The 23788-nt window shown below is 40.2% G+C and overlaps 2 protein-coding genes across 2 annotated transcripts; both read left to right on the top strand.

Annotated features, from left to right (window-relative positions):
• Positions 1 to 3324: 3324 nt before the first annotated feature.
• LOC147629828 (uncharacterized) lies at positions 3325 to 8400 on the top strand. The gene is made up of 2 exons (XM_086810996.1): positions 3325 to 3415; positions 7847 to 8400. The coding sequence occupies exons 1-2, from the start codon at positions 3325 to 3327 to the stop codon at positions 8398 to 8400; spliced, it is 645 nt and encodes a 214-aa protein (XP_086667122.1).
• Positions 8401 to 8587: 187 nt separating this feature from the next.
• Positions 8588 to 11276, top strand: LOC147629827 (uncharacterized). Its single transcript, XM_086810995.1, has 3 exons — positions 8588 to 8788; positions 8886 to 8912; positions 10728 to 11276. Exons 1-3 carry the CDS (start codon positions 8588 to 8590, stop codon positions 11274 to 11276), a joined length of 777 nt encoding a protein of 258 aa, XP_086667121.1.
• The last annotated feature ends 12512 nt before the right edge of the window (positions 11277 to 23788 follow it).

The raw sequence follows: 23788 nt of genomic DNA, 5'->3' as shown, positions 1-23788 counted from the left end.
ACATCCAAAAAAGAGATCGATGATGGGGAAGATTCTCCTTATATGGATGTCCTACTGGGCATGACTAAGTCGATAATGTAGATTGGGTACACCTAGCAGCAACCATAGACACATGGGGAAATATAGCCAGCCGCCGTGACTTATGACCCATTGGTAGTTATGTGCTACTACTTCGTAGTAGTTGGCGGGCGTCTCTGGAATGTCATCTGGGACAAATAGGTCTAATTTTTCAACATTGTTGTCCAAAATTTCTTAGTTTTAGAGAACGCGACACCAACTACAAAGGTTTAGCACGATAGGATGTAGGGGATAGAAAAATATGTCCTGGGGGGATTAGTCAATACTAAGTCACCCCTCAAAATTCCCATGATTACGGTAGGATCAGTGTCTCTTTTCGTATTTTGTTTGATTAATGTTAGTTCTCCTAGGCCTATATCTTCAGATAGATTTATGTCATATTGAAGTAGACAGAGGGTTAGTGTAGATAAAAACAAAGAAAGAGTTTGAGGAGGGGCTCGAGGAGTTACTGGCAACGGTTCCAACTCGGAGGTGCGCTGAAGGAGGAGATGAAGATCATCACTGGGTTTCGGCCACTGACTTCTTTCTTGGATTGCGAGCTGACGCTCCAATTCTTGTGTAGGCAGGCGTTTGTGTTGCTAGAGGTTTGAAATTTCTGTTTCTCTGACCATCCTTGCAGCATCCACTTTTTCAAATCTTTGTGTTGCATCTTCTTGGGCTCGCCGGGCAATTGCTTCCCTTTCTTGAGCATCGGTAATCTGTTGGAGTCTTTGGGCTGCCAATCTCTGAGTGTTGTTTCATAAGTTGTGCGCCACTGTTTCTTGGTGTGCCAACTCATTTCTATGTGCTTCTTCCTGGATTGCACTTATTGTTTCATTAAGAGCTCTAATCTTATTTGCATGAGCCTTGTTGGTCTGTTCCCTTTCATGTTGTAGATGGTTTGCCCTCTCCTCCTCTTCTTTGAGTTGTGCTGTTAGTTGCGTGATTTGGTGTTGTAATGCTTCTTCCTTGGCCCTGGCATTGGCTTGGAAGTCCTGTATCTGTTGTGCATGGAGTGTCGTGAGCTCCTTTGTGTGGCTAACTTCTTTCTGGAGTTGTTCCTTTGCTTGTTCCAATTTGGCATTGAGATCAGCATTCTCCTTGATCTTTTGTACCATTGTTTAGCTTAATACCATGTTATTATTCTCCAGTGTGTTGTACCTTTTCTCTTTCTCCTCTGTAGCTTTCAAACTCTTCATAATGACCTCTTTTCAAGTTGTCTCAGCCTGCTTCCAAGTTTGACTTTAACTTTTGTACTTGTGCGGATGTATCTTTGACTTGCTTCCAAAGGGCAGTGTTACGGTCGTGGAGCATATGTGTTGTTAGGAGGTGGCATCGCCAAAATTTTTGTTCCTACTCCCACATTGCATTGGTGCTTGATTTTGTCTCTAGCCCAATCTGTGGTTGGTTGACCAGCTCGTCAAATCCTACGGTCTCTTGCAAGAATTGTTGAATAATCGATGTTGTGCAGGGAGGCCAGTTGGGGTAGTCTTTCTTTGTCTTCCAATCTTCTCCTCTTGCTTGGACTTGACAGCTCTCGAGTTCTTTGTCTTTTACTTGCTTCCATGGTTGGGGGCCTCTGGTTCCTATACTTGGGCTATGGCTGTCTCTACATCTTGTCTTTTCTCAGCTTGTATGAGCGTTGCTGGTTCTGGAGTTGTCTCTGTTGGTGTGTCTGCTAGACTTGAGTCTTTTCTCGGCTTGTATGAGCGTTGCTGGTTCTGGGCTATGGCTATCTCTACATCTTGTCTTTTCTCAGCTTGTATGAGCGTTGCTGGTTCTGGAGTTGTCTCTGTTGGTGTGTCTGCTAGACTTGAGTCTTTGAGGGGAGATAAGTTTGTAAATATAAGTTGGGTGGGGTTTGTTGGGGGAGTGATTTGTTGCTGGGGTTCCTTTGTGGTATGACTGAGAATATTTTCTTTCAGTGCCTCTTGTTGGTAAGTGCGGATTTCTGTGGCCACTTCCTCCTCTAGTCTTTGTGACTCAGCAGCAGCATCGGTGAGCACCCCCTCATATTTTTATCTGTTCTCTTTGTGATCTTTCTTCATCTGCTTTATTATATCCTTGGTCTCCATCAAGATGGCTTGCCCTTTGTGTACATCTTCAGCTGTTAGCTTGGGCTGGTCTGGTAGTAGGGCCCCAACTGCAGATGTTCCTCCGGTTTAGGCTCCTTGAGATGTCTTTTTGCTACATGATTGAGAACCTGTGTGAGAAGGTACGGGTTAGATATTTTAGATAGGTGGGCCTTCAAGTAGTTCTCCATCTCCTTATGTAGATAGTATGCCCAATCTTCTTCTTTCTCTTCATGTACTTTTGCTATTCTGTTGAGACCCAGTCTGATGTATCTGTCTACTAGCTTTATTTGCATCATCAAAGACATGGCCCTGCAAGCCTTCTCTGTAGCCTCATCTTGGATATTCTCGTACTCTACTGCACCATTCGAATTTTATGAAGACTTCTTCAGCATGGCCTCCAAAGGCATTTTGTCAATGTTGTGTTGGTGGGCCTTGATTGCAGCTAGAAGTTGTAGAGCTTACCTTATTAGGTCCTCTGTGATGAGGAGTTCTTCTATAGTTCCATCTGTCGCCTTGCTGATTCTCCCTCTTTTTGTCCCCTTGTTGTAGGTCTTCAAGTACTCCGCGCAGAGTTCTTTGTCTATAGTGCGAGGGAGTATCTGTGCCATCCTTTTGAGACCGACTTTGTCTAATTTTGCCTTAACTTCAGCCTCTTCCAGTATTCCGGGCTGTGGTACTAGAGGGCTACCTTTCCATGGGCTGTGGTACTAGAGGGCTACCTTTCCATGGGCTGTGGTACTAGAGGGCTACCTTTCCATGGGCTGTATGAGATTCCTTGCGGGATGATGGTCCCATAAAAAGATTGGGCATAAGGACCCAAGAAGTTCAGCTTCGGTTGCTGTGTTCCTTGTCTTTGCTGACTAGCTGGGGATCCAATAGCACTGTTGGCTAGAGCCGGGTTTTTATGGGCTTCGGACTCTGAGGCTGACATCTGTATTAGGTACATAGGATCAGTCACATGATTGGTGGGATTAATATCATCTTCTTTTCTTTTCTCTTTAATTTTTTTTTAAAAAAATGGGGAATAGGTTAGTTTAATTGAGGAGAGCGTTAGTGTAGGAGCAATCCTCTGGTGTGTTAATAGTTAGTTTATGGCAAGGTGGGAGTGAGTACGTGAATGTGCAGGCCGTGAAAGGTTAATCCGTGAAAAGCTCTGGCCGTGAAAGGGTTTTGGCCGTGAAGGTCTCTGGCCATGAAAGTGTCAGGCCGTGAAAGGCTCAGGCCATTTCGTGAAAGTGCAGACACAGTTTTCGTGAAAGTACAGGCTGTGAAAGTCTCTGGCTGTGAAAGGCTTAGGACATGAAAAGCTCTGGCCGTGAAAGTGCAGACACAGTTTTCGTGAAAGTGCAGGCCGTGAAAGTCTCTGGCCATGAAAGGCTTAGCCCATGAAAGTGTAGACAATATTTTTAATCATTTGATTACGTTTGTTTGGTGTATGAGGAGACACCAATCCTTTGTAAATTTTTTGAATGAATCAATCGTGAAGGGCTTGAGGTCATTTGTGTTACCATTTAATGTGTATTGTGATTCTTGAAGAACATAAAATGAAAACAAAAACAAACAAAAAGGAAAAGAAAATAAAAGACGAGGATCAAGCTCCCACCTCGAAGGAATATTCGAGACTCGCTAAAGAGAGATCGCAAGCTCAGAAGATACACAGGGAAGCAAATGCAGATGTCAATCCATGCATACGATGCAAAATGACGAAAAAAGGAAAGAAAAATAATTTAATAATGCAGTCGTCAGATAGGGCGGCTATCTTAATGAAGAATGCCACATGGCACTGTGTGATTGGCTTCTAAAAAATATCGTTTCACGGCGTGAACTATTTTGAACTCTTTCACGGTGTGAACCTTTGTAATGTGGTTCACGATGTGAACGTTTTTGGATCTTGTTCATGGCGTGAACCTTTTTTCTGCAATTTCACGTGGAATGCATAAGTTCGACTTCTTCTCATTTTTCCTTTATGATCAAGCAGTCAAACATGCACATGATGAGTGAATGATACATTGCTTACCTCGTACTCATTTGTGCAATCATTGGATACCTTTTGTTTATTTCCATGAGAACCAAGGGGTCACCGAGGCACTTTTGGGCATTTGTTGATGCAGTCGTTTCAGTTCCATGTGGGAGTTTTTTATTGTTCCTTATACCCAACTGAACAATTTTGTCACTGTGTCTGATTGTGGAGGGCTTCTATCTGCATCTCCTTACTGAATTTCTTTGTTTTTACCTTTAAGTTCCCTGTTCAGTTCTGTAGCCAAAGTGGGTACTTTCGTTGCTTTGGGAATTCCCAACCCATTTGGCTAGGGTTGCTTTTTCCTCCACACAAAGGTTGGTGTGGTGCTTGCTTGAGTCGGGAGTTGATGTTGCACTCTCTTACCACCCTCTTTTTGATGATTCGACCTGTTTGTGGTATTGGCCATTGAGTGGGGTTTGGGTACCCATATTGCTGCATTGCCTTGATAGTATCCTTGTGCTCGCACAGTAAGTCCTTTCCGACCCATTACTTACGGCTCCCTAGTAAGGTCTCTTTGGATGCTTGGAGTCTTGCCAATTGGTTCGAGTCAACAACGTCTAACTTTTGAATTGGTTGCAGGCTCTTCTTGGGTTCTTTATATCATTCATGGTATCCATCTTGTTTGGTTGATTCGTTAGTTGATTCTTGGGCTCCCACTTCTATGTACTCGTAGATGTAGGGTATTGTGTGGGTAAGTGTAGCGGAACAGTTTGCTAGTTTTGTCCTCTGAGGTGTTGCCATTGTACTCGTTGTTTATTCATTAGTTATGATGTGCTTCCGAGTTCCATAAGGGTATGTACATGGCCTTCTCGCCTATGCTTATCAATGCTGTTTGTTCTTCCCATTGGATATTGCATTTATTGGCACAAATCCAAGATCCTCCTATTATCATCTCTTCTTCCATGGAGTCTGTAGGCATGATAAACAGCTTCATAGAACGATTTTTATCCGAGATTTATTTCATCTATCGTACTATAACAGAATTGAGTCTCAATTTTAGGGATCCATCAGTCCAACCTAACCTCATCTAGTCCCATGGGTTAGCCAACCGTCCAACCACTGTAGTGATGGGATCGAATTAAGAATTTGGTTAGGTTTTGACCCGGGTACCAGGGAAAAGAGTTCCCAGGCCTCCTAGCCGGATATTCATGCAAACTTAAAATTAGTCACACCACTTACACACCCAATATGAAATTGCCTTTTTCACAGAATCAGCTGTCTTTAAAACAATCATTTAATGAAACCATAGTGTCACTGATCATAATCCTCCAAAATATCCGGTTGAATCCTAATTTTTTATTTTTCCTTCATCAGTGTACCTATGGCATCATTGGTAACGAGAACGCTCACCACCTGTCCACTCAGGGCCCTTTTCTCGATAGTTCCTAGCTCATAGTAACCGGTAATATATTCACATATCAAAATGGAATCTCCGTTGAAGATCAGTAAGATCAACCAACAGATCCATATAAAAGAGCCATGGACTCATCTATTGAGGACCAGCAAGGTCAATCAACTAGATCCATGCCCGAATTCAGAAAACAACTCTTACTCCTTGTTCCAATATCTTCCTTGACACATGCGTGGGTATTGTCGGCGACCCTTAGAGCCCGAGCACCATATGGTCAGCACCCTCTAGGATCCTTCACAAGTGACCTAGCGCTTCACTCATAGGCCGCTTCCTTGGTCCCTCATCCAACGTACCAAAAGCTCACCATTTTAATCGAACCGAGGACTGGTCAAGACCTCAGCCGACCTTGCTACGCGAGACGTCCTCCATTGACTCTCCGTCAGTTGTTGCAACTTTATCAGATTAGTTCTCCACGACCTCATTCACAAGACAGTCAAAATGCTTCCCCAACATTCTTGACATAAAACAGTCATTTAAAAATAGGTCATAAATAGAGTTTCTATAACGAACTCTCGTCTTTCCACATTGTTCCACATCAATTCTTATTTATTTCATATGTATTCCCATTCTCATCACATCATTTTTCATTTCATCACATCTTTTCTCATTTATCTGCATCAGATCTCATCTACTCGCATCTACCCATATCCACATCTCTTCACTCACATCACATTCATTCACATCTCATCCATTATCACTCACATCACATCTCATTCATTTTACCTCACATCTCATTCATTCACATCTATCCCAATTCACATCCCATCACATCACATTCATTCATATCCATCACATTCACATTCATTCATATCCATCACATTCATTCTCATCACCATTATATCACATCACATCTATCCACATCATATCTCATTCATACACATCTCATCTTATTCATCCACATCCATCCAATCGTTCACATGTACGACTTCTCACATCTATCTATACATTCATATCCATCACTTTACATCCACATATGTTTATGACACATCACATCACATTCTTTCACATACACATCTGTATCCATTCTTTCACATACTCATTCACATCCATTATTCACATACACATTCACATCACATTCTTTCACATACACATCCACATCCATTCTTTCACATACATATCCACATCAATTCTTTCACATATACATTCACATCCATTCTTCACTTATACATTTACATCCATTTTCATCACATATCATCCGCTCATATCCCATATCATTCATTTACATCCTGATTCACATGACATCACATCTCATCCCAAATTGGAAAGTTCTTTTTGAATTTCTGTTTCAAAGGAAACCATTTTAGACATTAGGAGGATTTTTATATCCAAAAATATCTCAATTTTGAATTACCTCCCTCTAGACATTTTCTCTCTCTAGGCCATAAACGGGTAAAATATGATCTTTCTTTTATTTCAGAGAGGAGAATAATTATAAGATCAGAAGGGGAGGTTCTTACACCTGCACACCTCAAAAGCCGGAGGGAGGAATCTTACATCCTACTCCACTTAAAAAACGCAAGATGTCCTCATCTCGCAAAATTAGAGGAGAACTCTTTCCTTTAAGATCCAACTGATTCTGGGGTTCCTTATAGTCTGGTGAACCCAAGAGAATCATGGGATAAAGATCCCTTATGGGTAGAAGCATGTTAACGTGCTATGCTTTTTATGCTAGTTCACATGTGTGAACAAGCATTCCTAGTAGCATAAGTTTAGGCATGTAAGTCACTATATTAGTAATCATATTTAAAACTTCTAGCTGATACAAAAAGCTCAAATGAGCACTTCAAAAAAAAAGAATAATCAATGAAAGTTGTGGTATATTGAATTACGAGTTAGTCTTTGAAGCTAGTTAGCACGGGCGTTACAGTGGAGTGGTGGGGTGATGAAGTGCAAAGGCCAGAGCACCATGGAGCCCGCAAGCAAGGCGGCGCATTTGCGTTCTCCTATACACAGAAAACGCAGAGCCCCTTTTGCTTCTCCATCTCCCTACAAAAGCGCAAAGCGATCTCAAGGTTCCCCAATGTCCCTCTCGGGGGGGGTACTCTCTCTCTCTCTCTCTCTCTCTCTCTCTTGTGCGGGTTCTGTGTGTTTTCTCTTCTACTTTCGGCTTCAGTACCACAAGAAGCTCCATGCAATACAGTTGAGCACATTTCCATGCAATATAGTTGAGCATATTTCCCTTTACAGTTGAGCACATTTCCCTTTGATGTGTGCAGGCCGATGGAAAGCTCCGAAGGTCGTGATCCCTTTACAGTTGAGCACATTTCCCTTTGATGTGTTCAGGCCGATGGAAAGCTCCGAAGGTCGTGATCCCCATGCAGGAAAAATTATGTACAACTTTGGTAGAGTTCAATGCTGCTTATGGCCTTTCCATGGAGGGTTTAGATCCCAAAATGGTTAGGTGGGAGCAGGTCACTGATGCTGAATGGTTCAGTGTGTTCAAACAAACAAAGGATCCCAGCCAGTACCGCATCAAATGCAGAACCATCCACACCGAAATGTATGAGTCGATGATGAAACTGCACTACAATGTATACCAGAAGGCCCCAACCAACATGGAAATTTCCTCTGCATTTGCAAAGGGTTTCGTGAAAGAATTCAGTCCTGCCGTGATTGCAAGCAGGACAACCATTAGGTTCAATTGGGCCGAGTTTGTAGTGCAGTACTTGCAGGATATTCGAGAGAAGGGCTATTATGAGGGCCATGTTAACAAGTGGAGACTACGCAATCTTCAGCTTCCAGCTTCAAAAATTGAGGATGAGTCTGCTGACATCTGCGAGGAAAACATGGCATTGGCAGGAAAGAGTACTGCCAAATCTACCAAGGCCACACTTTAGCCTCATCAAGATAGTCGACAGGAGATGGAAGCTTCTTCATTTTGTGGGTTGGAGGAATGGCAGTGCATGAAGGCAGCTGTCCTTCAAATGAAAACATAGCTACATTATGAGAAACAGAATCTAAACAATGTGCAAGAGGGCCTGGAACTTGCTAGGGCTTTGAATGCAAAAAATGCGAAGGATTGTCATGGCCATGAGACGACAGAGGTTGCAAGCAGCTGAGATGATGGAGTTGCAAGCTCTATTGCAAAGCAATGATGTGGATGCCCGGCGAAAGATGGAGCTTGAAGTCAGAATAGAGACAACCAAAGACACCATAGAGGCTATGGGGTTTCCTCTTCGTGAAGATGACCCCATAGATAGTGACATAGACATAACCTGTAAACTGGTAAGTGTCCGTAAGTTTCATCTCCGCACTTTATGTTTGGTACATGTGCTCAGGTAACTCATGTACTTACCATGCTCTTTTTGTCTTGGTTTTGTAGGTTGAGGTGGAAATTGCAAAATCCAAGGTGCAGAACTCTGTCAACTTGAACTTCTGCTGATGCACATGCAGTCCAAGCTGCAGGGCTCGTTTCTCCAAACTGCCCTAACTAATCTAGCCCTTACTAGTCTTATGAAGGATAGAGAGGTGCAAGATAGCATCGGAACAAACCTGCATACTCGCTGTGGTCTGCCCCTTGAGGTCCAACCATTCCTTGCAATGGTCAAGCTCCCTTGTGAGCATAATTATCACCTTCTGTGCTTTACTGCTACATGCTCCCTTGGGACCGTATGTAGGGCTCCCTTCTACAAAAAAAGCATACCTACCGCATGGTTGTGCAACCTTGCAACACAACGACATCCAACCACACCAGAGATTGGTAAGAAACCATTCTTGAATGTATGCTTGCTAGCTAGCATACAGGACATACAGTCTGCAAGCTTGATCATATTGGGAATAAAAGGTGTGCTAGTTAGCATAATGAATATGCTAATTAGCATGCCAGGTATGCTAGTTATCATATTAGATATGCTAGTTAGAATATACAGTATGATAGTTAGCATATTGCATATGCTAATTAACATATCCAGTATACTAGTTAGCATACTAGATATGCTAGTAGGATGCTAACTAGCATATACCGTATATGCTAGTTAGCATACCCTGCATGCTAACTAGCATCCTCGTTAGTATACTCTGTATGCTAACTAGCATCCTAGTAATAAGCATACCCTGTATACTAACTAGCATAGCATATATGCTAGTTAGCATACCCAATACGCTAACAAGCATACCGGATATGCTAATTAGCATATCAAGTAGGCCTACTAGCATATCCAGTATGCTAACTAGCATACGGGATATGTTAACTAGCATGCTAACTAGCATACCGGATATGCTAAAAAGCGTATCCAGAATGCTAATAAACACAACGGATATGCTAGTTAGGATACTGGATACGCTAACTAGCATACAAGATACACTAATTAGCGTAACCAGTATGCTAACTAGCACACTGGATATGCTAGTTGGATGAGTGGATGCTAATTAGCATATCCAATATGCTAGTAAGCATATTGGGTATGCTTATTAGCATACCGGAGTTAGCATATTGAATGCTAATTAGCATATCCAGTATGCTAGTTAGCATATTGGATTGCTATCTGAAATGCTAATTAGCATACAGGATATGCTAATTAGCATATCCTGTATGCTAGCTAGCATACTGGTTATGCTAATTAGCATACTGAATATGCTAGTTAGCATACTTGATATGCTATTAAGCATGTTGGATATGCTAATTACCAATTTTTATATGCTAGTAAGCATTTTAGAGCATATTGGATTAGCTTAGAGGTTATAAGGCCTACTAGTTAGCATACTAGGTATGCTAGTTAGCATATTGGATATGCTTATTAGCATACCGAATATGCTAGCTGGAATGATAGTTAGCATACAGGATATATTAATTAGCATATCCAGTATGCTGGTTAGTATACTGGATATGCTAATTAGCATATCTTGTATGCTAACTAGCATACTGGATATGCTAATTAGCATACTTGATATGCTATTAAGCATGTTGGATATGCTAATTAGCATATACTGTGCTCTAGTAAGCACATAGAAGCTTTTGGGTACACTTGAATTGCTTAGAGATTATAAGGTTTACTAGTTAGCATACTTGATATTCTAGTTAGCATATATGATTATGTTAGCTAGCATACACGGGAATGCTAATTAGCATACTGGCCTAGCTGCACACATAGTTAGCATATGAAACATACTATGTAGCATACATGACATGCTTATAAAGGGTGTAATCAAAGTTTTTTTGTTGCAGGCCTCTCAAAGCCCCTACATGATGTGGGCAGTGATGTGGGCACTGTGCATGACACCAAAGGTAAGGAAAAGGCTGCAAACTGAGAACCCTTCGACTGAGAAGGGTGGTGAGCTAGATACAATGAATGAAGGAGTAGATGCGGGATCCCAGCAAATGCAAAGTGCAAGCATGAAAACAACAGAGGAAGGCAGTGACGTGAGCAGTAAATCAGAAGAAGATGATTTTTTTGTCATGGTTCCTCATGCGCGTGCCATGCCTGCTGCAACTGACATAGTAAAAACTTCTCAGCAGACAATGGCTAGTGCCAGTGCATTAGGGGAAACATTGAAGACTAATAGCATAGAGGACCCGCAGGAAGTTGGTGATAACACCCCTCTCGAGGGTTTTTTGCGAAAGGCTAAGGCAAAGAGAAAAGTGGGCCCGGAAGAGGTACCTAAAGAAACTGCAAGCAACGGCTATGGTTCCCCAAAGAAGATGGAGGACAAAGCTGAAAGCACCAAAGGTGAAAAGAAAGCCACCCGCTCAAGAGCTTGCAAAAAATTGTGTTAAGACCTTTCCTTTTTTGCCGAGATTCTGTACTGTAAGCAGGCAACTGTCACTGTTCAGTTGTTTAGCCTTTACTTAGTGTTCCCATACCTATGCCCTTCACTCTTATGGCTATGCCATTTTGAAAACCTAATGCCTCTTGTGGCTGTCATGTAATTTTTTTTATTTTCCCGGTGAAAATGTCTTTGTGTAATATAATGTTGAGCAGCAGTCCATTATAATTTTCTGCCAATCTATGAACTTCTTCACTTCGTATCGCTGTTTCTTTGCAGAGGAAGAGAAACTGGCATTAATTGCCTTGCCTGATGTAAATGCGACCATGCAATGGCAGAAATTACGGAAATGGCGAGTCCGCAAAGCCAGGCAGATAAGGAGACAAAAATTGGAGATTGAAAAGTGGCTCGAACGATATTCACAGCGTGCCCGTAGAATTTTTGAGCACCTAAATTATGTTCACCCATCAGGGGAGGTTATATATGCTGAATGGTATCCTCTTCCAGACCCAATATGGGTGCCTAAGCGACTGTGTGATGAAAAAAGGCCTCTTTTACTAGATCTCAACGGTCTTTTGCTGAGGGTGGTAGAGACTCGCTTCGGTGAAAAGCCCCCTGCATACATTAGTAGGGGAAGGTTGAGGTCTATAGGGGCCCTTTAAGATGCCATGTGATTAAAAGGTTATTAAGGAAAAGGGCCAATCATGTGATGCCATGTATACAAAAATGTTGGGTGATTAAAGGTGGTCAAAAGATTCTCTAGAAGATGCCTTTTTGTACTTTTCATTCCCAAAAAGTGGGGGGGAAAGTTTTTGAAATTTCAGACATCCATAACTTCTACATATGAGCTCAAAATTTGTCGGAGATTAGAGATCCAGAATCTACTCGCTGAGCTCTTTCCATAGATGTGTCACATGATATGGTTTTGCCCACTCAATTTTAAATTCAATTTTGGCGGGAAACTTTGAAATTCAAACTTCTAGCCATTTGAAGAATAAGAAGGTATCTAAAGTCAAAGAAACTTAACATTTTAACAAAAAGTCATTAAAATCATAATATGGCAGCTTAAAGGGCCCCTATAGACCTCAACCTTTCCCTAATGTGCAGATGAAATGTTAAAATACAATGTAGAGGATAAGCAGGTGTTCTGTCGCAAGGATAGCCACATGTTTTTGGACTGGTGTCTTCAGTTCTTCAGTTTGTATATTTGGAGCACAAGCATGCATCGTAAAGTCATGAATATTTGCAGGGCTGTTTTTAAATTGCAGGTGCCAAGGATTGCCGGTTTTTTTACGCAAGAGCACTGCAGTCCGCAACCCTGGCAGATCTTGAATAAACCTGTGTTTATGAAAGATTTAGCCTTGTTTTGGAAATACAATCCGACGTACAACGCCCAAAACACACTTCTAATTGATGATAGTCTCTACAAAGTGTTTCAGAACCCAACACAAGCTTGGCTCGTTACTCCGAAGCTAGAGGACCAGAGTGCTGAGGAGAGACAACAGTTTCTTATAGAAACTTTGAAAGACTGGCTTTTTCTTTGGCTGCTGCACAGTCGGATGATCGGGCAGCGTATGTGGCTAACAATTTCTTTGATACAGGCTCTGATAACTTCTCTGATGCAGTCTTGCTAGAGGCTGAGAGACAAGCAGAACTTCGTCGCAACCAAAACAAAGATGACCTAGAAGCAGAGAGAGAGGAGAAAGCTAGGCTGGAGAGGGAAAGAAAAGAAAAGGAACAGCAGAGAGGCGACCTAGAAGCAGAGAGAAAGGAAAAAGCAGAGGAAAAGGAGAAAGCAGAGAAAAAGGAGGGAGCAAAAAACCCCGGTCACTACAAACGCCCTCTGAGGAGGCCTAAAGATTTTTGGCGGGTGTGACTCATTGTAAAATTAAACCCTATGTAATGTTATTTGATGCTGGAAGTTAATGATGAGATAATCTTTTCAACAATTGCCTCCTACTATTCCATTTTTATGTGTTACAGAATTATGTATTGGGTTTTTTGTTAGCACACACTATAAAGTAGCAAGTATACAGTTAGCATATACTGTGGTAGTTAGCATACACTATATGCTAGTTAGCATAATCCTGTATGCTAGTTAGCACACTATATAGCAGCTAGTTAGTATACAATTAGCATATACTGTGTGGTAGTTAGCATACACTATATGCTAGTTAGCATAATCCTGTATGCTAGTTAGCACACTATATAGCAGCTAGTTAGTATACAGCTAGCATATACTGTGCTTGTTAGCATACACTATATGCTAGTTAGCATATACTGTATATGCTAGTCAGCATATACTGTTTGCTAGTTAGCATATAGTATATGCTAACTAGCATATACTGTATGCTAGTTAGCATACGCTTTATGCTAGTTAGCACACACTATGTAGAAGCTTGTTAGTAAACAATTATCATATACTGTGGTAGTTAGCATACAATATATGCTAGTTAGCATATACTGTATGCTAGTAAGCACACGCTATATAGTAGCTAGTGAGTATACAGTTAGCATACAATATATGCTAGTTAGCATACAATATATGCTAGTTAGCATATACTGTATGCTAGTAAGCACACGCTATATAGTAGCTAGTGAGTATACAGTTAGCATACAATATATGCTAGTTAGCATATGTATGCTAGTAAGCACACGCTATATAGTAGCTAGTGAGTATACAGTTAGCATATACTGTGCTAGTTAGCATACCCTATACACTATATGCTAGTTGGCATATACTGTATGCTAGTTAGCATATGCTATATGCTAGTAAGCACACAATATAAATTAGGTAGTTAGTATACAGTTAACATGTACTGTGCGAGTTAGCATACAGTATATGCTAGTTAGCCTATACTATATACTAGTTAGCATACTATGTATGCTAGTTAGCATACACTGTATGCTAGTTAGCATACGCTTTATGCTAGCTAGCACACACTTTGTAACCCTGTTTTGCATTTTCTTTTACTGCAATGCACTTTACCAAGTAAAAGTCTACATTCTCATCATTGGTTGTAGCATCCGGATTCACTGCAAAAGTGTCACCAACACACAAAGCACTACTTAATGCATTGGTGGCCTTCATACATGAATTTTTCATATCCAATGATCTGTCCTTCAAGGGCATCATCAGTCGGAGTGTCTTTTTCATCCTCAACTTCATCAGACAATGGCATCAGAATGTGATAATCCCAAGGCTGCACATGAGATTTGTTAGTGCAGCGATTCCAACTATGGTTCATGCATGCATCACAAAAGCATGCCAATGGTCTTGTGGCAATGGCAGTTGCATGCTACCGGTTGTGACTGCGAAAAGCATGCAAGGTGCGAGACTTCTCAACCGTGGCACAATTCCATTTAACCTCCCTGTTTACATCACCTACTTTGATCTCCCAAAACATACGGGCACATTCCCTTTCTTTTAGAGGATATGATGCAGCTGCTCCCTTTGATAGGTTGGCTTGGCAATAGGCAACCACATCTGCAGCACACTTTAAAGTGGCCCCATTAGGCTTCAGCTGTTCATGTGTCAACGATCTTTTAACAACTGCGCCTGCAACAACGATCTTTTAACAACTGCGCCTGCACCGTCGTGCTCTCCCTTGCCATGTCCTGATCCAAAGAAGAACCAGCTCATCTCCATTCCTATCAGTCCAGCATACCTTGCAACAAAATAGAAAGGCCTAGCAGCCTTAAACTGTGAGGCAGCACCATCTGACCAGACCCAGTGACGTTTTGGAGTGACACCTTCTCTCTGTAACCAGCCACAATGCAGCATAAAACGCACTCTATAAGGTGATCAACATATTGAAGATTTGAACTAGCATATACAATATAGCATGTTCTAGCATGTAGAGTGTGCTAATTAGCACATAGAGTATGCTAACTAGCATACACAGTCTGCTAACTAGCATTTACAGTGTGCCTCCAGGTATGGCTTGTATACTAATTAGCATTACTAATATGATAAATAACACACTCTGTAAGGTGATCAACATATTGAAGATTTGAACTAGCATATACAGTATAGCATGTTCTAGCTAGAATAAACCATAAACAACCACAGTGTAAATAACAACCAGTATGCTAATTATAAAGTTTCACATTATGAACAGTAGATGTAGCTTTGATTTGAAATTCTCTCGTAGATAGCGCACTGGTTCTCCTCTTTTCTGTAGACCCTGAACTCCGATATGCGCCCTCCCTCACACTCTGGTTTTTTCTCCTTTTTCCCGCAAGGAAAGCGGCGCCCCACCACCTTTTGCAGCCCAAAATTCGGGATTTTCCAATTTAAAAGACTGCGCTTGCTTATATTCTGCATAATATCCTGAAATTTCCAATAAAAATATTCTTTTTTATACCACGCAAGCTGCCACCCGCCACCTTGCATAAACATTTCCAGCTGGCGCTTGCTTATTTTCCATTCTCATTACCTCAACCTTGCACTACATGGACCCTCATCTTCTTTAAATCATCAATACCGCTTCCTCTAGTTGGCCAGCACGGCCAAGGAGATCAATAATGCAAGTGTGGTGCTCAAGAGTTGGGGTAATGCCATAATCTTCGCTCATGGACTCAAAGTATGCCTGGCCCTTATCCACTAAACCTGTGTGATTGCATGCATTAAGCACACTAATGAAGGTGACCAAATTTGGCTTTATACCTTCTCCTATCATTTTGTCAAAGAGATGGAAAACATTTTCACTTTCTCCAAGCTTAAAGTCTTCTGGCATCAAACCTTCCAGCATCATCAGTTGAAAAAAAATCCAAAGTATTCCGATTATATCGATTCTGAGCAAGCACAGAAATCATGGCATTCCAAGACACGATATCTCAAAAGGGCATTCTTTCAAAATCAAACCTCACATCTTACATACCTTTGGATTTCCATACATGTTTACAAGGTCCACCATATGCATAAAACTCCATAATTCACACCACACTCATGTACAGAGGCTTCGAGACCTATCAGCTCATCTTATTGAACCTCATTTACAATATGAACATATGTACTCAGGCATCATATAATGACTCGTCATGGCACTTAACAACATGCATCTGGATTTGCATTTAATGGTCTCATATGCATGGTTTCACACCTTAGGCGTGCCATGGCACGACAGCGTGGGTATCCTAGGCGACCCAGAGCCCGAGCACCGTATGGTCAGCACCCTCTAGGATCCTTCGCAGGTGACCTAGCGCTTCACTCATAGGCCGCTTCCTTGGCCCCTCATCCACCGTACCGGAAGCTCACCATTTTAATCGCACCGAGGCTGGTCAAGACCTCGGCCGACCTTGCTACGCGAGACGTCCTTCATTGACTCCCCGTCAGCAGTTGTAACTTTACCATCACAACCTTAATCACAAGACGGTCAAAATGCTCCCCCCAGCATTCTTGACATAAAACAATCATTTACAAACAGCATTTACAAACAGTTTACAATACAATTTCTATTTTAACTTTCATTTTTCCACATTATCCACATCAATCTACATTACTTATTCCATAATCCATTTATATGTATACTCATCCCATCACATCATTTCCATCTCATCACTTCAGATTCCCTCACATCACATATCGTATATTCATGCATACATTCACATCTACATGCATACATCTACATCTCTATGCATACATCCACATCCACATTCACATTCACCTCCATACATCTACATCTATATGCATACATCCACCTCCACATTCACATCCACATCTATACATCTACATCTACATGCATACATCCACCTCTACATCCACATCTACATCTATACACCTACATCTACATGCATACATCCACATCTCCATTCACATCTACATCTATACATCTACATCTACATGCATACATCCATATCTCCATTCCCATCTACATCTATACATCTACATCTACATGCATCCATCCACATCTACATCTATACATCTACATCTACATGTATATATCCACATCTCCATTCACATCTACATCTATACATCTACATCTACATGCATACATCCATATCTCCATTCCCATCTACATCTATACATCTACATCTACATGCATCCATCCACCTCCACATCCACATCTACATCTATACATCTACATCTACATGTATACATCCACATCTCCATTCACATCTACATCTATACATCTACATCTACATGCATACATCCATATCTCCATTCCCATCTACATCTATACATCTACATCTACATGCATCCATCCACGTCCACATCCACATCTACATCTACATGTATGCATCCACATCTCCATTCACATCTACATCTATACATCTACATCTACATGCATACATCCATATCTCCATTCCCATCTACATCTATACATCTACATCTACATGCATCCATCCACCTCCACATCCACATCTACATCTATACATCTACATCTACATGTATACATCCATATCTCCATTCACATCTACATCTATACATCTACATCTACATGCATCCATCCACATCTCCATTTACATCCTCATCTACACATCTATTTCTACATGCATACATCCACATCTCCATGCATACATCCACCTCCACATTCACACTCACATCCATACCTCTACATCTACATGCAAACATCCATATCTCCATGCATAATAATATTCTTTTAATTAATCTAGGATGATAGTTCCTAGAATATGGTAGGAAGTCCTCTTTTTATGCTTTGAATGGAATTATTTTATGCGTAATTTCTATAAAAAATTTGCCATAGCTCCGCTACTATGACTGATAAGTCTCAATTTTTTCTAAGGGATAAGGTTTATCATTAAGGAAATAATTAGAATGGTCTCTAATTGGATCATCAATCCATAATGGATTGAATCATCGATAAACATAAACTAAAAGTATAGAAAAAAGCCATTAATTTGGCCTCAAGCATAGCTTAATCTTGGATTAAGGAAAAGCCTTATGAAAAGCTTCATTTGGATTGAAAAGGGTCATGAGTATGACCATTTCTTAAGTGAGAGAGAGAAAAACCATTAGAATTAAATATAAATAGAATCTTATGTAATTCTTTACTATCATTAATTAATTAACTTCAATAGCATTTCAAAAACCATATCAATTAAGCTTCTCAAGCTTGAGAGGGGTTGAGAAGAGAGAATCATTGAGAAATTATAGAAAAGATCAAAATTCACTATACTTATCTTATAATTTGCTTGATTCTTTGATCACGGTAGAGGCCCCCAACCAATCAATTGGTTTAGTATATTGATGGAGCCACCAATGGGGATTTAAGAAAGAGAGAAGTGTCAAAAACTAGTGAATTATTAAAGAATTCATAGTTCTTGGCTTAGGTGGAGTAGAGTAACAATGCATAAGACACTATATTTTTTTCAACAAGGGAAGGCTTCTATTTATAGGAAAAATTGAGCTCCTAACCAAACAAACTGATTCTAGAATTTTCCAAGTCAGTTTGGTTGAATTTGGACTAGATTTGGACCTAGTTTGGTTACTTTTTGATTCGATTTGGTTTCATTTTGATTTGGTTTGGTTCAAGAGAGATGAGAGATAAAAATATCACATTATTTTTGAGTTTAAAACTCATTCAAGCATGTGAAATATGCACCTCCTTTAAAGAACTCCCCTTCCTTACATAGGTGTCAAAATTTTATTGCTCATAGTTTTTTTTACTAATAAACCATGTACATTTTCAACTCTTCATCTTATGTGAAATATGCACCTTCTTTAAAGAACTCCCCTTCCTTACATATGTGTCAAAATTTTATTGCTCATAGTTTTTTTCTAATAAACCTTGTACATTTTCAACTCTTCATCTTATGTGAAATATGCACCTTCTTTAAAGAACTCTCCTTCCTTACATATGTGTCAAAATTTTATTGCTCATAGTTTTTTTCTAATAAACCTTGTACATTTTCAACTCTTCATCTTATGTGAAATATGCACCTTCTTAAAGAACTCTCCTTCCTTACATATGTGTCAAAATTTTATTGCTCATAGTTTTTTTCTAATAAACCTTGTACATTTTCAACTCTTCATCTTATGTGAAATATGCACCTTCTTTAAAGAACTCTCCTTCCTTACATATGTGTCAAAATTTTATTGTTCATAGTTTTTTACTAATAAACCTTGTACATTTTCAACTCCTCATCTTATGTGAGCATTTACTCATTTTTGGGTATCTTCTTTTATAATTTGGATTTATCTCCTCCCTACACATGGATTGATGCTATTGGCCCATAGGAACCTTAATTGGACCATAATAAAAAAATTTCTGAAAATCTAGACCCTTAGACTAAGGTTCTTTATACCTATTTCCAATTAATTCCAATTGCACATTGGAAAATCCTTTTTGAATTTCTGTTTCAGGGAAACTTATTTTAATAAGATGAGTTATTTTTCTATCCAAAAATATTCATAATCTGAATATTCTCTCTCTATAATAATTTTCTCTCTCTAGGCTAAAACAGTTAGAAACAAGGTCTTTATATTTCTGAAGAGAGATTGATTACAGGGGAAGATACTAGACATCAAAAAAGGGTTGGGGGAGGAATCTTACATTCTACCCCACTTAAAAAATGCGAGATGTCCTCATCTCGCAAACTGGGATAATTTCGCAAGATGCACGAATATGAGACTTAGAGAAAAATTTTAATCAAGATTAACCACCAAGAAAAGTCTTAAAGAAAGCAAGATAAGAACAAGATTTAAACTTTATTCATTCTCGAAACTTATACAGTAAAGATAGAAGAACTCTTTACACTTTCATAAGCCCGTCCATCATATGGTCACAAAAGCAGCACTCACAAGCTGCACAAGTATAGGGTAACTCATCTATGGGAATGATTCTGCTGGTTATTGCCGCACCTATCTCAGTGGTATGAGGTGATCTAACAAAAGGACCTCTGAGAGGCAAGCCAAAAACGGGATAAAGGCATATCTTCTCATGAGGAAGAAAACACGCCAGTAAGAAGACCCGCTCAGAAAACCCAAGATGTCTTGATCTCATGACGCAGTAGTATCGGGGACCCAAACCCAAAGCTTCAATAACCATGGCCAAGCGGACATTGTTACGAAAGTGCTGCTGACCCCAGGGTGTTACCCTAGTTATGTTTTGATAGGTCCGCCATTTGGTTTGTGCTACAGAAGTTCCTAGGTGAGGAAAAAGTGAGCGCTCATACTGTTCTATAAAGTCTTTCTTCACAGACTCTCTTGCGTCTTGAAGGTGAGAAATTATCATGGATAAAACTAGTTCTTGTTGCCAAGCCATGAAGGAGATTAAGAAAGAAAGGAGATTGATGGGAGTAAGATTACTGTGAGCGACAAGTAAAAGTTACGACTTATATAAAGGAAGGAGCTAGCGTAACCTAGAAGCCAACGGTAACTTGCCACTGAAGTTTTACCGTCTTTCCATGATTTGTGTTTGACACATTTTTCTATAGAAGGCATTAAGAATTTTGAGATGAGGAGATAAAAGAAGCTTGTAGGCTAAGTCACCTACTTTCATTGAATTCAGATATAAGGGTCACAATATCTGGGGGATAACTTCTTATACTCCCCAAGAGATAAAGAACTTCTTTTGGGCCGTACTCGAATGAAAGCCAAAACCTTGGTATCCAAAACACCGATTCTCACTTCCGAACTCATTGTTCTAAATCCTTAAAACAGGTGGGACTCCTGAGAAGTATTCTAGGGAAAGGGTCTTCCTTTTTTTAAACAGAAACTTTCTTTTATTTTAGAGAGGGAATAATTATGAGATCAGAAGGGAGATTCTTACTCCTGTATACCTCGAAGGCTGGGGAGGAATCTTACATTCTACCCCACTTAAAAAGTGCGAGATGTCCTCATCTCGCAAGGTAGAGGACAGCTCTTTTTCTTAAGATCCAATTTTATTCTGGGGTTCCTTATATTCTGGTCAACCCAACAGAACACTGGGATAAATATCCCTTATATAGAACTCATCATTAAATAACAATTCATTCAGATCATGTCATTCATATCTTTAACATGATAATGGTCCATTAGACCGAAAAGTTTCCTTCGGAACATTCCTCCACGGAAATTTCAGTCAAGCAAGTTCTCAATTTGACATCCCTTAACTTGATCTACCGGTCAAGTATTAACAGTAGCAATCTAACAGCACAACCCACTAACCTCATAGTGATTTGTTGAATTCATTATCATCATTCTAGTTATGAATATCATCACGGGGACTCTTCCCATTCCCCCTCATTGAGGTTTCATTATATTTCAACTAATTTTTAGAAATCAACATTTTCCAATCAGCATTTTCAATCAGAATCCAAATCAATTCATCAGTTCTCAAACAGAATTAAAATCATATCAATCACATTCGAAATCATCATCTAGATAGCATTAACGCTTATAATTTCAAGTCTTAGATTTACTCGTATATACTGTCAGTAAAGAGCTGCAGTATACTCTCGGTATATACGGGTAGTCACGGCCCTTGGAATTATAAGGTAAATACTATCATGTCTAGGTCTCAAGCAAGTCAGGGATTCTACATAATTGCGGTACTTCTATCTAAAGACCCAATTACCAAATTACGAGTTTCACTTTGAATATCAAATTGTATGAATTATCTCACACAATTATAACCTTTTTGTGTTTCTTGATAAATTTTTGATATATTTGTCTTCTCAGTTGATCTTTATTAGCCAAATGCTCTGAAACCAACTGTAAGATCCCTGTTCCCACCGAGCAACGGATTCAGGATACTGGCAGCGGAAGTAGCACTTCTCGCACGGGACAGGGGTCCCACATTCGGGGCCTCACCCCCCACGGATATCCGGATAAGAGACTAATCCGTCGGTTGTTCCAAAGCCGAACCCGGAAAAACTTCCTTTACCGGAAAGCGCGGGCGATTCCACCAGGATAACTTTTTACTTTAACGTAGTCAAGATCATTTCTGATCGAGATGATCCGATTACATCTATAAGATACTTAGTCAGTTCAAGGAAGAAACTTGCACTTGGATCATTGGGATCAACGCTTTTTTCCCCATTCAAGAGGCACAGCCGTTGATTCCTATCCATAGAACAGTTTCTGTCCGGGATTTATTTTATTTATCGTAAAAACAAAAGTTTGAGTCTCGATTTACGGATCCATCAGTCCAGCCTAACCCCATCCGATCCCATGGGTTAGCCAACCGCCCAACCACTGTAGTGATGGGATCCAATTAAGAATTTGGTTAGGTTTTGTCCCGGGTACCAAGGAAAAGAGTTCCAAGGCCCCCTAGCCGGATGTTCATGCAAAATAAAACTAGTCACACCACTCACACACCCAATATGAAATTGCCTTTTTCACAGATTCAACCACTTTAAAACAATCCTTTAATAAAACCATAGTATCACTGATCACAATCTTCCAATTTATCCAATTGATTCTTAATTTCCCATCATTCCTTCATCAGAGTATCTATGGCATCATTGGCAACTAGAACGCTCAGGGGCCGTTTCGATAGTTCCTAGCCCTTAATACTCGGCAATATAATCACTTATCAAGATGGACTCTCGTTGAAGATCAGCAAGATCAACCAATAGATCCATATAAAGAGCCATGGACTCATCCATTGAAGACCAGCAAGGTCAATCAACCAGATCCATACCCGATTTCAGAAAACAACTTCAACTCTGTTCCAATATTTTCCTCGACGCACGCGTGGGTATCCTAGGCGACCCAGAGCCCGAGCACCGTATGGTCAGCACCCTCTAGGATCCTTCGCAGGTGACCTAGCGCTTCACTCATAGGCCGCTTCCTTGGCCCCTCATCCACCGTACCGGAAGCTCACCATTTTAATCGCACCGAGGCTGGTCAAGACCTCGGCCGACCTTTGCTACGCGAGACGTCCTTCATTGACTCCCCGTCAGCAGTTGCAACTTTACCATCACAACCTTAATCACAAGACGGTCAAAATGCTCCCCCCAGCATTCTTGACATAAAACAATCATTTACAAACAGCATTTACAAACAGTTTACAATACAATTTCTATTTTAACTTTCATTTTTCCACATTATCCCTCATCAATCTACATTAATTATTCCATATTCCATTTATATGTATACTCATCCCATCACATCATTTCCATCTCATCACTTCAGATTCCATCACATCACATATCGTATATTCACATCCATACATCCACATCTATATGCGTACATTCACATCTACATGCATACATCTACATCTCTATGCATACATCCACATCCACATTCACATTCACCTCCATACATCTACATCTATATGCATACATCCACCTCCACATTCACATCCACATCTATACATCTACATCTACATGCATACATCCACATCTACATCTACATCTATACACCTACATCTACATGCATACATCCACATCTCCATTCACATCTACATCTATACATCTACATCTACATGCATACATCCATATCTCCATTCCCATCTACATCTATACATCTACATCTATATGCATCCATCCACATCTACATCTATACATCTACATCTACATGTATACATCCACATCTCCATTCACATCTACATCTATACATCTACATCTACA

The sequence above is a fragment of the Cibotium barometz genome, chromosome 17 (genome assembly GCF_041138505.1).
Source record: "Cibotium barometz isolate CiBa-2024 chromosome 17, ASM4113850v1, whole genome shotgun sequence".
In the NCBI taxonomy this organism is placed as follows: domain Eukaryota; kingdom Viridiplantae; phylum Streptophyta; class Polypodiopsida; order Cyatheales; family Cibotiaceae; genus Cibotium; species Cibotium barometz.
This window is presented reverse-complemented; position numbering and strand designations above follow the sequence as displayed.

What these genes read in the sequence shown, in the direction of transcription:
- LOC147629827 (XM_086810995.1), top strand. Translation starts at nt 8,588, where the DNA reads ATGGCCATGAGACGACAGAGGTTGCAAGCAGCTGAGATGATGGAGTTG. An exon ending in TAGACATAACCTGTAAACTG is followed by an intron (nt 8,789 to 8,885) that starts GTAAGTGTCCGT and finishes TTGGTTTTGTAG; the next exon opens with GTTGAGGTGGAAATTGCAAA. An exon ending in TGGAAATTGCAAAATCCAAG is followed by an intron (nt 8,913 to 10,727) that starts GTGCAGAACTCT and finishes TTTTTGTTGCAG; the next exon opens with GCCTCTCAAAGCCCCTACAT.
- LOC147629828 (XM_086810996.1), top strand. Translation starts at nt 3,325, where the DNA reads ATGAAAGTGTCAGGCCGTGAAAGGCTCAGGCCATTTCGTGAAAGTGCA. An exon ending in GGCTGTGAAAGTCTCTGGCT is followed by an intron (nt 3,416 to 7,846) that starts GTGAAAGGCTTA and finishes TGATGTGTTCAG; the next exon opens with GCCGATGGAAAGCTCCGAAG.